The following is a 13,414-nucleotide window of genomic DNA, read 5'->3' as shown; positions in this document are numbered from 1 at the left end:
AAAATGTAGATTTTGCTGTCATGTTCAGGTATGGTGAGGCCAACAGATCAGATGATCGCCATTGAGAAGATAATTTATTACAGTTCCCAAGAGAAAGAAGGGCACAGCATGCCACGCAGGGCCGCATGAGGTCGGTTGAAGGCAGAAGGCAGAGAGCTAGGCGAACTACAGGAAAACCTTTACTGTGGTTTTCTTGGGAATGAATGGGCAAGGCAGGGTAAGCAGGTTCAGGATGGTCTAGTTTGAATAATTCTCTGGGGCTCTGGGCTGTGGGGGCTGCCGCTAGTAGTCTGATGCCCAGCCCTGGGGTAATAAGGGCAGCGTAAGAGCCAGGGAAAGCCCAAGCCATGATTGTTGGTACCGGCCTCGGATTGGTTAGTTTGCATATGAAAAGTGCACTTGCAGGTCAGTCATTTACTCTCTAAGAATCCTGTAACTCTGGGTAGGGTAGTCCTTCCCTAGTCAGCAAGGCCGCAGTTATCAAAGCATCCAATACAGAAACTAGAGAATGTGGTTAATACACACTCTGTCTTATATCCTTTGCTAGAACTGTGTCAATTGGCCATCCATAGCTACAAGGAATTCTGGGCATTTGGATATTTTTAACTGAGTACATTGCTACTGTAAACAAAACTGAAGTAATATTAGTGTGGAAGAAGAAATGAATAGATACTGATTAAGCAACTAATAGCATCGAGTACACGGTGTCACATGTGAAGAATTAGCATCTAAAAAGTATAGACGTGGTTTAAGTCAAGAGTTGCAAATTCAAATGCCTGTAGAGGCTAGGTATGCAATAAAGAGAGAAGTGGGCTGAGTGGAAGATTATAGGGAGTACTGGGGACTATGGTGAGATGGAGCGCACATATACTCTTCAAAGTAAAAATTAAAAAAAAAACAGTATGTGAGTGATTTGTGGCCTATTGGCTACCAGTTTGTCGTACTTAAGAAATTAAAAGATTTTTAAAAAATTACATATAACTAAATAGAAAGAGGCTTATTAATTTTACAGAAACAAGTTTAAATAGAATTACACTTCATTTAGCATTTACCAATTTATTATTTAGTAATCATGTACACTACATTTTTTAGATAACTTGATGATAATCCTTTTAAGTACTATCATTTTTGAAATTTTAACTATTTCTCCCTCAACTTTTCATTTTGAAAGATTTCAGACCTATAGAAAAGTTGAATAGTACCATGAATACTTATATATCCTTATCCTAGGTTAATTAATGGTTAACATTTTGCCACATTTACTCTCTCTCTTTCTGTCTCTCTCATACATACATGCATACATATATATGTGTATTTTTTTTTCTCTCTCTCTTTCTCCTGAATCCATTTGAAAGTACATTATTATGGCACTTCATCCCTAAATATGTCAACATATATCACCTAAGATCAAGGACATTTCTACATAAATAAAAAATATATACATATACTGTTATCACACTTGAGAAATTTGTATTTGTGCAATGAATTTTAATATTCCGTATTCCGTTTTACTAAACTTTTCCAGTAATGTCCTTTTTAACATTTTTTTTTAAAAAAATTAGGATTCAGTTTAATCTAAAACTTTTCTGTCCTTCATGGCATTAATGTTTTTAGGAGTCCAGGCCAGTTGTTTCATAGAATGCCCACAATTTTGATTTGTCTGATTGCTTCCACAAAATTAGCTTTAGCTTAGACATTTTGGGCAAGAGTAGTCCATAGGTGATGTGAACTCAGAGCCTCATGTCAGGAGGCCTACCCATCAGTCTGTCCTGTCGTTGGTGATGTCGTAAGTGTGCTCACTTGGGGAAGGTGGTGTCTCTCAGACTTCTCCAGTGAAGGCACTTCTCCCTTTGTGAGGAATCCAGGGAGTGATGCTTTGAGACTTCACGAATATTCTGTTTCCTATCAAGCTTTCACCTGAAAGTTAACATCCATTGATCCTTTACTGAGTCAGTTATTACATTGGTAGTTAAAAAATAGTGATTATCTGGTTTGATCATTTATTCTACATGAGCTGGCATTCTTTTATAAAGAAAGGCGTTTCCTCCCAGCTCTAGCCCCAGCCCCTTTCTTGAGTTCAGGATGAGCTCATGGATTATTTTTGTATTCAGTGTGTTACATTCCATTATTATCATTATTCATATTGGTGCCCAGGTGTTCCCGATGTTGCTGGACCCCTGAACTGCTGGATGTGAGAGGCGTTTTCAGCATTGCCCTCTCACTGCGTGACTTCTTTTCTGGGAGTGGTGTTGCCTGTGCTCCACCCTGGGTTCTCACTCCTGCTCTTCTCTTGTCCTCCCGGTTGCCACCTGACTTTCTGTCCCAGCAGAGGTGCTGAAGCTCGATCTTCTGCATTTGGTGTTTCTGTCCCCTGTTACATGTAAATTAAAGTTTGTGGTAAACTGTCTCCTAGTAGGGCCGATGTGGGATATAGGTGGTTTTATTTGCTCCATTTGTTGATCTCTGATTTTTTGGAGGATGTGTGGTGTGATTAGAGTTTAGGTGGCTACAATTATTCGACAGGAAACTGGAATTCCTCGATTTTAACTTTTTTAATGGCTTTCGAAGATGTGAAATATCTGGCTTTCAAATGAAGTTTTCATTTAAACCTGGTGACTCTTGGTAATCAATAAGTAAACTCGGGTAAGCCTTTAGTACCTTTTGAAATATGTTATGCCATTTGTCCCTACTCTCAATAGCCTCTGCAGTGTACTCTTTGTGAGTCCTTGGGTTTCTTTGCTTTTCTATAGTCTTTGTCTTTCCACTTGCAGATCATCAGTCATTTTTTCTCCATTGTCAATACGCTGCCTACTAAACCCTATCTACTTTATTATCTGCTGTGAATAGAGAATTGGGAATTCAGATAACACATCTTCTTAGACTTGGGTATGACGTTAGAATAAACAGGACCTAATGAAAGCCTGACGGCCTCTTTCTCAGAAAGTCTTGTTTGTTAAATAACCATTCTGTCTATTTCCAGTTCTTTAGTAGTTCTCGTTTAGACAGTTAAGCCGATGGTAAATAATTTTAAAAAATGATGTTTTACGTAATGATAATGAGGGAGGCAGTACAGTGTTAAGAGCAAAAGGTGTCTCTAGAATCAGATTCCTTGGGTTCCAACCCTGGTCCTGCCGCTTACTGGCTGTGTAACTTTAAGTAGTTGCTTAACCTCTCTGCATTTCTACTTCTCACCCATAAAATGAAGATAATAGTATCTTTTCCACAGGTTTTGTGAAGATTAAAAAAGATAATACATGATAAATGTAGAACAGTGCCTTGGTCTTGATAAATAACTGCTATCACAGTTAATGTATTCATAAGAATGTATGGATATTTACTCTGCACAAGGAGCAGCGATCGATGCTAAATAAAGCAGGTCATCACGTCTTTAGGATAATCTATTTGTGACCTACCTCCCACCCCCCCCACCCCTCCCACCCCATCCTGAAATTAAAACAAACTTTAATGATAATTTGTTAAATCTTTAAGCTTCCCATGGAGAAAGCATAAATTATTATTTTGTAGCTTACTCATTATTTAGAGGTATCGTTTAAAAGGGACAATTATAGCTAAATGCGTGAATGATGTTAATTTCAAAGACTCTTTAAAACACCTCTTTTGATGTTCTATAGAAACGCACAGTTTGCAGTGAAATTACACTGTTGTGGAATCATATGTCCACTAGAGGTCACATTATACTTTTATATTATTTAAGATATCTTTTTCTTGCTAGCGTCAGTGAAGTCTACTTCAAAAACATACTGAGATAGGAAAAGTCCATTATTGCTTCCTGCAAAAATATGGTTTGAAAAAGAAAGAAACCCAAGCTGGACTATTACAGGAACCATCATTGTATATTGTGGTTTTATATTTGATAGTTTGTTAGTCTGTTGGTTAGAAAATCGATTTGTTTTATTGAAGATAATAATGAGATTTGACTACCCAAGTTAGAAATAGAAAGTTCTTACTCCCTGCCACAGAATAATTTACATTTCTTGAAACTACTTCTGAATGATTACATGTAGATGTAGAATCATATATGACTATTTTTCTCACATAATTGTTTTTATTAATGAGTATGGATTTGAGCACTACCTACTGGAAGAGTGACCTACACAAGCTACTTAAATTCTCTGGACTTTCAATTTCCAAATATGTAAAATGTCAGTAATAGCTATGACAGTATGACGGTGAATCTCAACATTTAAGTGAAAGTTCTATGCAGATGATAAAATCTATGCAAGTGGTAAAGTGGGTTATCAGATGACTGTGGTTATTTTTGGCCCACTAAGGCACGTTATGGGAAAGAATATAGGAACCTCCAAATTTCTTTCCTCTCTTTTCTGATAGAATAGATTATTAGTTTATATTTACTTATTTGAAATAGCCATTGTGGCTAACAGTGGATATATTTTAAATAGGCTACCTTTAAGATACTTTATTTTTAAAAATGTTCTAAAAATTAACTGTAGCTGTGTGGAAAATTCATGTATGTGGAATTCATTCTGCTGTGATGCCTGATGTTACTATTTTTATATAGTCACAGCCTGAATAACTGCTCTCTTGTTATACTGATTCCTGGCAGTTTCACATTTTTGCAGAACTAATGGGTTTAATTGAATTTAGGCATTGCTGTAGTCTGCTTTTACTGATAATTTTGGTCCTGATGTGGATAATATCAGAGTTGATATAAGGTAACCGAGAGATTGGTCAAATAATTATGGTATTAACTAAAGTTACTGCTTAGAATGTTTTCGTTATATATCAGCCACAAATTACAAAGGTCATCTTAACTGTTGTGTTTATAGCCATGCAGGGAAGGCTTGATCGGCAATTTCAGCGTTTAAAGTACAAACAATTTTTAAACTTTGGTATGCAGAAATGATTGTGAGCATAATTAGAACACTGTTGGCTCAAAACAGGAAGCAAATATATATTAATAAAAAATAGTTGATAATCTCTTCTCCACTGTAAATATCTGGTTTTCACTACTCCCCCTCCCGCCTTCCTGTTCTCTTAACGACTTCCGATGGCCCCAGAGCTCAAATACAGGTCTGCCTGACCCCAGAGCTTGTAGTCACACCTTTTACATTTGCCAGACTGCTGCTTTTTAAAAGCTTGTGTCATTATGACATATTATATATTTCCTGTATTTGAAATGTTGCCTAGTAAGTCTATATTATATAGATTTTTTTTTCTCATTTTATGGTTTCTATTGATAAGAATCCCCACTGTCCTCTGTCTTGAATGGAAACCATCATGAGAGGTTTTGGAATCTTTAGATTCCAAGCTTGATTCTCTGCTCTGCCATTTATTCTTCTATGACCTTGGGAGGGTCCCTTAATCTCTGAGTTGTTTCGTTATCTGTTCAATGAGGATAGTCTTTTCGTTATACAGATGTTGAATGAATAATACGTATCTAGCCTGCTAATGTCAGAAACATTGCTGTGGGGTTTTTGTTGTTGTTGCTGTAATCATTGTTTTCTAGGGAGGTAGCTGTGTTTGAAATTTTTATTGTTTTCCCCTGTAGATAACAGACAAGAGAGTATCCAGAAGACATGCCATTCTTGAGATAGTAGATGGTCAGCTTCGAATCAAACCGGTAAATATGTTATTAATGATTTATTTTAACTTTTTTTGTGTCTCACCTTTTTCCAGCTCCTGATTAGAGGGGATTATTTTCAAGGTTAAGGAAATAGGGAATTAATGTCAGAATATATCCTTCTTATTCCCGGAAGATAATTAGGAGAGAAAGAGCTAACCTGTTGAAACTACCTATTTTCCCATAGGGCAGTGTTACATTTACGTAGTTAGAATTTTAATGAAAGATGACTCCCAGTTCATGTATACATTATGATTTCATTCATAATTGGATATCATAAATAAGATCCTATAAGAAAGCCCATAACTATATAATGGTTGGTATTTCGGGGGTGGGTTAGCGACCAAAGTCACTTAAGTGTTAGGGTCGTATTTTAACAGATTTCTATAGCTCTGTGTATACAGTTGATTGTTTCTAAAATTTATACCTTTTTCAACTGTAGGGTTTTAAAAATAATTTTAATTTGACAGTTCCTGTTGAGGGCTAGAATTTTAATGGCTTGCTTTACAGTTTAGGCACTGATGTTTTGTAGGGACAGCAGCTTCTGAGAATATGCTATGTAATTATTCCTTTTCATTTGCAGAATCTTTTGTGTAGAAGAATGAAATATGTGTATGAGGGTCCATTTATTTTGGACTAGATGCTGTGGTGGTAAAATTATTATTATGGAACAAAATTCATTAATTTATAACATTTTTAAACATGTATATATTTTCATCTTATATATATAACTGCCTGTTATATCACTAGTTGTTTCTTTTATACAGATAGTACTTTTATTATCTGATGCTAAACTGTTCCCAAATTTGAGAAATATCCTTTTAATTCTAGTATTGGGAAAATTTTTGTTTTTCCCAATGTTGAATTCATCCCATCTCAACCTTGAATATATATTTTTTAAAAAGCTTTGTATCTCATTCTGCATTGTCTTAGTGTCTCAAAAAGTGCTGATATCTGTGGTCAGCACTCCTGTGGGAGTCCCTTTATTTGCCGTCAGTTATTCATCTCTGAATCCTCTCCAGCTGTCTTATTCTTCTTAAATGAGACTTACTAGATCATAAGCACCTTGAGTGTAGGAACACTGACTAATCTCGATACCTCTAGTATCCAGCATAATGCCCAGCACATAGTAGGTACTTAATTAATATTTGTTGAATGCATGAATGAACGCTGCAGTGAGAACTATATGTGGCATTTCTAGGAGTGGGGATATAATGGATTTTTACAAAATTATGTTATTTTCTAGTACCTATTTCTAACACTCTTTCAATAAACTGGTATGACCTAAAATGAAGTTTGATTTTGTTGTTATTGAAGCACATTAAGATTAGGAATATAGGAATCTCTAATTTCTTATCCTGCCTTCTGGCGTCTCAAGTGGAAGACCCACGACTTAATACTTGCTTTCTACATTGTTTAGATTTACTGCTCTATAATTCCTGTTAATGAAATGAAGACTTATAGTGAGTACTTAATTTTTTGATAAGTATAACATTTAAATAGTCCCAGATGATTAGATTTCTAGTTATTTTTGATACCAAAGCAGAGAACATCAGCTTCTACAGGAGGTTTATAGACTTTTCTAGGTTTGTATTATTAGTATTCAGACCTACTAACCATGTATGCAGATGTCACAGAAAATAAATAAAAAACCAATAGTGCTCTTTACTCCACTTATAAAGACAGACTCTTTATAGCAAGCAAAAGCTTTGCTTTTGCTTCAAATAACATCTGAAAAATTCATAGTAGCAGAATAGTAAACAATGAAATGATCCATTTTAAGAACTCAGCACATTTATTTGTGAGCAAGTTAATCAACTATATTGTGAACAACTGAATAAATATTAGATATTCTTTGTAGACTCTTATTTACTCAATGCTAAGAAGAAACCCTTTCTATAACAAAATTTACATGGCATTAAATTTTTTATGTGTCAAAAATAGGCTATTAGGAAACCATCATTTTTACTAATGCATGAATATTTTAAAACTTATTTATATTTTTTCTCAGTGTTAATCAAGGACATTTATATTTTAAAAACTAGACTGTTTTCCAAATTGGCTTCTTAAAGATGCTTAACTGGACTTGTGTGTATACTTAGATGAAAAGTATTCAGATATATTTTGAACTTCTGTGACTATTCAAAAGAGTACTAATAGTATAAAATAAATATACTTAAAGGCGACTTTATTAATGGAAAATTCTCTCTTCGAGTTAGACTTTATCCATTATGAAGTGGGTCATATTTCTGCATGGGAGTTCAGCAATGTTCAAGACACCTTTAGAGAGCAGTCTTCACCTTTACTTGGTCTTTAAATAGATTGTACTCATATGAAACAACTATATGAAGTCAAGAAATTTGAGCACCAAACTGTGGTAGATAGAAAATTAGAAGCTAGAGCAAAAATTCCTCATTAGGTTATAGACATTTATTGAGATGATAAAGTTTATTTAAAATTATACTGTTGTTTATATTTATCTTTTAAATATTATTTAGTATAATTTTATGAACTTGCTGGTAAATGTGACCTTATAAACATGGGAGAAAGGTAAATATTTTTTACCCTTTTCTTTGTACCATTATTTTTGACAACTGGAGAATGTCTGATTCTGCATAGTCAGCAAGTTGTCAAATGGGAATTAGAACTCGGGTTCTTTGAACCCTATGCAGTATTTTTTTTTGTTATGTTTCCCAAGTCAGGATTCCCTTGCCATTTGGTGTTCTCTTCTTCAAAAAAAATTCTTGAAGTTAAAACTAATTGTTGATTTATCTTCACAAGAAGTTTTAGTGCCTTCAGTTGAATAGAATTTTACAACTGAAAGTAACCTTAGATTCAGGCCTATGTATGGGGGAATTTGATTTGGGCCAGAGCTAGCTTTGCATATCAATGGGGAAAAGGACTTTTTAATCAATAAGTGGTACTGGGACAGTTTGTTATTGTTTTGGGCAAAAAAAAGTAGACCCCCTACTTCAAACTATACACAAAAATCAATTCCAAGTGGATTAAATGTGAAATTAAAACTGTTATAAGATAGTATAGGAAAAAACCTTTATGACCTTAGAGTAGGGAAGGATTTTTAAGTATGATATAAAAAGCAGAAACTGTAAAAGAAGATTGAAAAAAAGCCAGTTACATTAAAATTAAGAACCTTTGCTTATCAAAAGACAACATAATGAAAATGAAATGAAAAATACAACAGGGAGAAAGTATTTAAAACACATGATTGGCAAAGGAATGATATCCAAAATATATAGGTTTCAATCAAATGCTTTCAATCAATGAGAAAAAAGTAAACAATCAGTAGAAAAGTGGGCCAAAAACTTGAGTGGCTCATTACGGAAGTGGAAACCTGACTGGCTAGTAAACATGAGAAGGTACTCAGCCTCCTTTTTAAGTGGAGAAATGTAAATGAAACCACGATGCAGTTACCATTTCACACCCAAAAGACTGGCAAAAATGAAAAGTCTAACAATTTCAGGTGTTGGTGAGGATGTAGGACAAGTTGCCTAGTTATAAACTGGGTGGGAACTTAAACGGTGCAGCCATTTGGAAAATAGCTTGAGGTTATTTCCTAAAGAGAAAGGCATGCATTCCCTACAAGCCAGACCTCACACACACGTGCCAATGGATATGTGCAAGAACCTGAAGAGAGAAGTGGTTTATATAACAGCAAAAAACTAGAAGCAACATACGTTTCTGCCAACAGTAGAATTGATAAATATATTGTGATATATATCAACTATATATATATAGATATATATATAAATATATTGTGAAATATACTACAATAGTGAAGATAAATTACAGTGAAACATGAAAAAACATGGATTAAAATCAGGAACATAATACTGAATGATAAAAGCAAGCATTGGAAGAATATATACAGTATGGCTCCATTTATATAAGATTAAAAATCCTACAAAATAAATAGTATATTCAGGGTCATAGAAATAGGTGGTAAAACCATAAAGAAAATTAAGGAAGTGATAAACACAAAAATCAGGATAATAATTACCTCTGGGGGAACTGAGAAGAGAATGGGATAGGGAAAGACAGGCGACATCAAAGGTAATGGTAATACTGTTTTTCTTAAACTGGGTGGTGGGTTCACACATAATATCTTATATGTGTTATGTCTCTAAAAAATTATTATGAAACATTTACAACGTGAAAAAGGTGTAAAGAATAGTACAATGTACTGCAGTTACTTCTGTAAGCCAAACTACCAAACATTGGAAGACATGAAAAAGTGTATTTATTTTTAAGGAAATGCACAACACTAGTACTAGAATTTGATTATTCTTTTAGAAAAATGTTTAATTGGGTTTTGAATTTTATTCCAAGAATTATTATATTTACATTATAATAGTTGAAGGAGGCTGCTTCTTGGACTTGGTGAAGTCCTTTGCTTTATGTAGTGCTTGATTTCTTGTTTATATTAATATAGTTTCAATAAGATGCCTATCTCCTTGAAATAGATTTATTTACTTATTCAGCTACTTATTGTAGCTGCACCTTCAAGGTACAATTTAGAGAAATTTATAGAAATTCTAAAGCTGACCTTAATTGTTAATAGAAGTTTTAAGACCTTGAAAGTAATGAGAATGAGATGGACAAGTACCTTCTAGTTCATTCATTTTACTTAATGTGTGCTAAATATCACTTATTCTCTGTTCCCTAATCAATCACAGATTACTTGATCTGCTAAAGCAAGTTATATATACAACTGCAATAAAATTTTGAGAGAAAAGATTTAGTTTAAAAAAACTTTGTAAAATTATAGAAATGAACATAGCAAATATGTTTTGTTATGGTGATCCATTCTGTATGCTGTATACTCCAAATTATGTTTAAGTGATTAAATATTTTCCTGCTTACCTTAAAATTAGAAATCCAATCAATTAAAAAAGTAGCTTTGACAATGGTGGATAAATGCTCTTTGGGCAATTACTAATTTGTACTTTTAAATTGGATGAATTTGTCTTTTTTTTTTCTCTCTAATATTTCCCTTTAAAAAAAAGGCGCTAGCTCTCAGCAGTTCTTAGGAATAGTTCGTGAGGAGGTAATGTTAGCTCATGAGGAGAGGATGTTAGCTTTTTTGTGTGCCATTTAAATTTAATCTGCAGTCATATCAGCAGGGAGAGAATGCATTATAAAGGCCAAATGATGATGTTCTCTGTAAATGACTGTATCACCAGTGGTTAGTCATGTCCTCAGGGTGAATTCGTAGCTGTCAGTGCTTTTATTTCATTTTAATCAAATCTTATTCTTTTTGGTTGTTGGATGATTGAGGGAGTAGTTCAGTAACTACATATAAATTGCAAAAGGTGTTTTTTTTTGCCATTTGGTATTGATCCTCAAAATATACATCTTTGAATAATTGTGTTTTTTATTGCACGATAAAATTCCTGAGTCGTGATTGTTTTTCTTCCCATGAAATTATGAGCATACTTGGAAAATCATTATAAAATACTACAATCGCTTTTCCACAACTCATTTTGTAAAATAAATAAATAAAAAGAATGCTTTCCAAATAAGAAAAAAAAAAGACATTGAAAATAAGAGGTACTTTTTTGGGGAGTACACATCAATCTTTCTTTAATATTTAATGATAACTCCAAGAGAAAGCGATAGAAAATTGATTTGTTTTTAGTTCCATTTCCTCAGGGATAATGCATTCTTTGCACCACTTCTAAAATTATAGCATAATCTATTTAAGTTCCCATTTATAATCCCATGGATATGTTAAGAGGCACACATCAAAGATATGCCTCTTATAAGAGCTCATATCTTTGATTCACTGTGGGTTTGGGTTTGCCAGTATTTTGCCTGCCCTTGTCTGCTTTTAGAATAAAAGTTAAATTAGCCTCATTGAAGGAACTGGAGAGCCTTTCTTCTTTTTCTGGTCTCCGGAAGAGTTTGAATATTCAGAAAAATCTTTAAATCCATTTGGGTCTGGTTTTGGGAGGGATTAGAAAAAATTTTAATTATTGATAGTATTTAAAAAATATTATAGATCTAATTCAATCTCCTTTTCTTTTTATAATTAAATACTTTTTAAACAAGCCACATGCACATAAACATACATGCTTTTTTTTAGTCAGTTTAGTGTATATTCTTTAAGATAATTGTCAATTTTGGCCATATTTACAAATATATTGGCATAAACTATTTACAGTATTCTATTACTTTGCAAAAGTTTTGTTTTATGTATACTTATGTCATTGCATTCCAAATTTTTTTCGTGTGTGTATGTGTTCTCTCTTTTTGTTTATTAATATTGCTAGATTTTTGTCTACTTTATAACTTTTAAGAAACTACCTTTTGGACTTCATGTATGTGTGGCTTTTTAGTTGGAGTATATATAGTTTGACATAAATTTTTAAAAACTTATTCAATGAATAATAGTAAATATTTAGGTTTAAGTTAAAGGATCAAACATTAGATTTCTTGGAATGTCATTTCCGCTCTTAGTTCTGGGATCCCCTGTATGAACAGTTTTAGAAAAAGAAAAAGATGATCATGGATCACGCACATTGTCCACTTTCTTTGTGGCTGAATTTGCTAAATGCCTAATATTTCACTACCTAAAATTTAAATGTTAAGTGCTTTCAGCTGAGGAAAAAATAGTCAAACTGAATGTTTCTTTGACTTTGGGTTTGTAATGCCTTTTTAAAGAAATGTAATTAGTTTCCTTTTTTAAGTATTTTACCTTAAAAAAGTAGAAACTTGTAGAATTTTATGCCTTTGCATTTAAACACTTTAGGCGCTGTAAATTTAGGACTATGTCATTATTTAATCTTGTTGAGAGATTCATCTGAGTCTTTAAAATAGTCATGAATAAGAATATGGTCTTGTCTTAGCCTATAAGAAGCAAACCTCATTTAAAGAACATTCAGGGTCCAGGCAGAAGCCATGTATATTCCTGTCTTGACTCTTATCCCTCCTGCTACCCCACCGCCCTGACTGTGGTGACTGTGGCATACTCAAGGAAGGGGAGGCTTTACTTAAAAGCCTGAGGAGTAACAGGGGATGATTTCCAGGCCCAGCAGTGTGCACAAGCTCAGAACCTGGTGGTTTGTCCTGCTTTGTTGCACTCAACAGCTCTAGCTGTGAGCCAGAGAGCCACTTAGAGAAATAAATTAGGGGTGGCTGATAGCATAATGAAAGGTTTCTAAACATTAAATTCAAATTATAACTTGATTCAAAAAGAATCAAACATTTACAACTCATTTTAGGATTATAGTATTGCATAAATATGGTGTTGCACTGCATTTCCATTCTTACGCAGTCTTGTGTATAGTTTGTAAAATAACTCTGACCAATAAAATAATTGCCTACCAAATTTGTATGACCTCTGTTTTTAATTACTACTTCTACCTTTTATCTCCAAATTTTATTTTACTGCTTTTTTTTTTAAACACAGATTTAAAAGGAATAGAAATGTTTTCAATTGCAGATACACCTAGGAAGGACATATGGCCAGATCCTTGTGAAATTAAATTGCCAGAACCAGGTAGATTACGTTTATTCTAGCTTTCAAAGCTGTCTTTTTGTTGTTGTGAATTGGGCATGTAGGTAACAAGGCTTGTTTTCCTGGCAGCTTTTGTTTTACTGAAGCTCTCTATTCTGTATCAGTCCCTCCCACCTCCCCTTGGCTACAGGTACTATTTGGACAGTTCAGCCTCTAAAATGTAGTTATTTTCTTTCCCAATTGAGTTAAATAGTTTCTAGGTTCCTTTCCCCAAATGCCATAGTTCTGTGGCTAGTTTTAAAATTATCATGTTATGGTATTTGATCAAATGAAGT

General features: G+C 33.8%; 1 protein-coding gene across 2 annotated transcripts in view; it reads left to right on the top strand.

The window, feature by feature from the left end:
* Positions 1-13,414, top strand: part of APLF (aprataxin and PNKP like factor) — a 91,830-nt gene that overhangs the window by 10,932 nt on the left and 67,484 nt on the right. For both annotated transcript variants that reach the window (XM_004435600.3, XM_087436643.1), the window contains exon 2: positions 5,531-5,602. In XM_004435600.3, coding sequence (XP_004435657.1) covers positions 5,531-5,602 — 72 coding nt within the window. The remainder of the gene's footprint in view (positions 1-5,530; positions 5,603-13,414) is intronic.

The sequence above is a fragment of the Ceratotherium simum genome, chromosome 11, assembly GCF_057802395.1.
Source record: "Ceratotherium simum simum isolate JZ-2026a chromosome 11, ASM5780239v1, whole genome shotgun sequence".
NCBI lineage: Eukaryota > Metazoa > Chordata > Mammalia > Perissodactyla > Rhinocerotidae > Ceratotherium > Ceratotherium simum.
The sequence above is the reverse complement of the archived record's forward strand: the minus strand, read 5'-3'. Positions and strand labels throughout refer to the sequence as shown.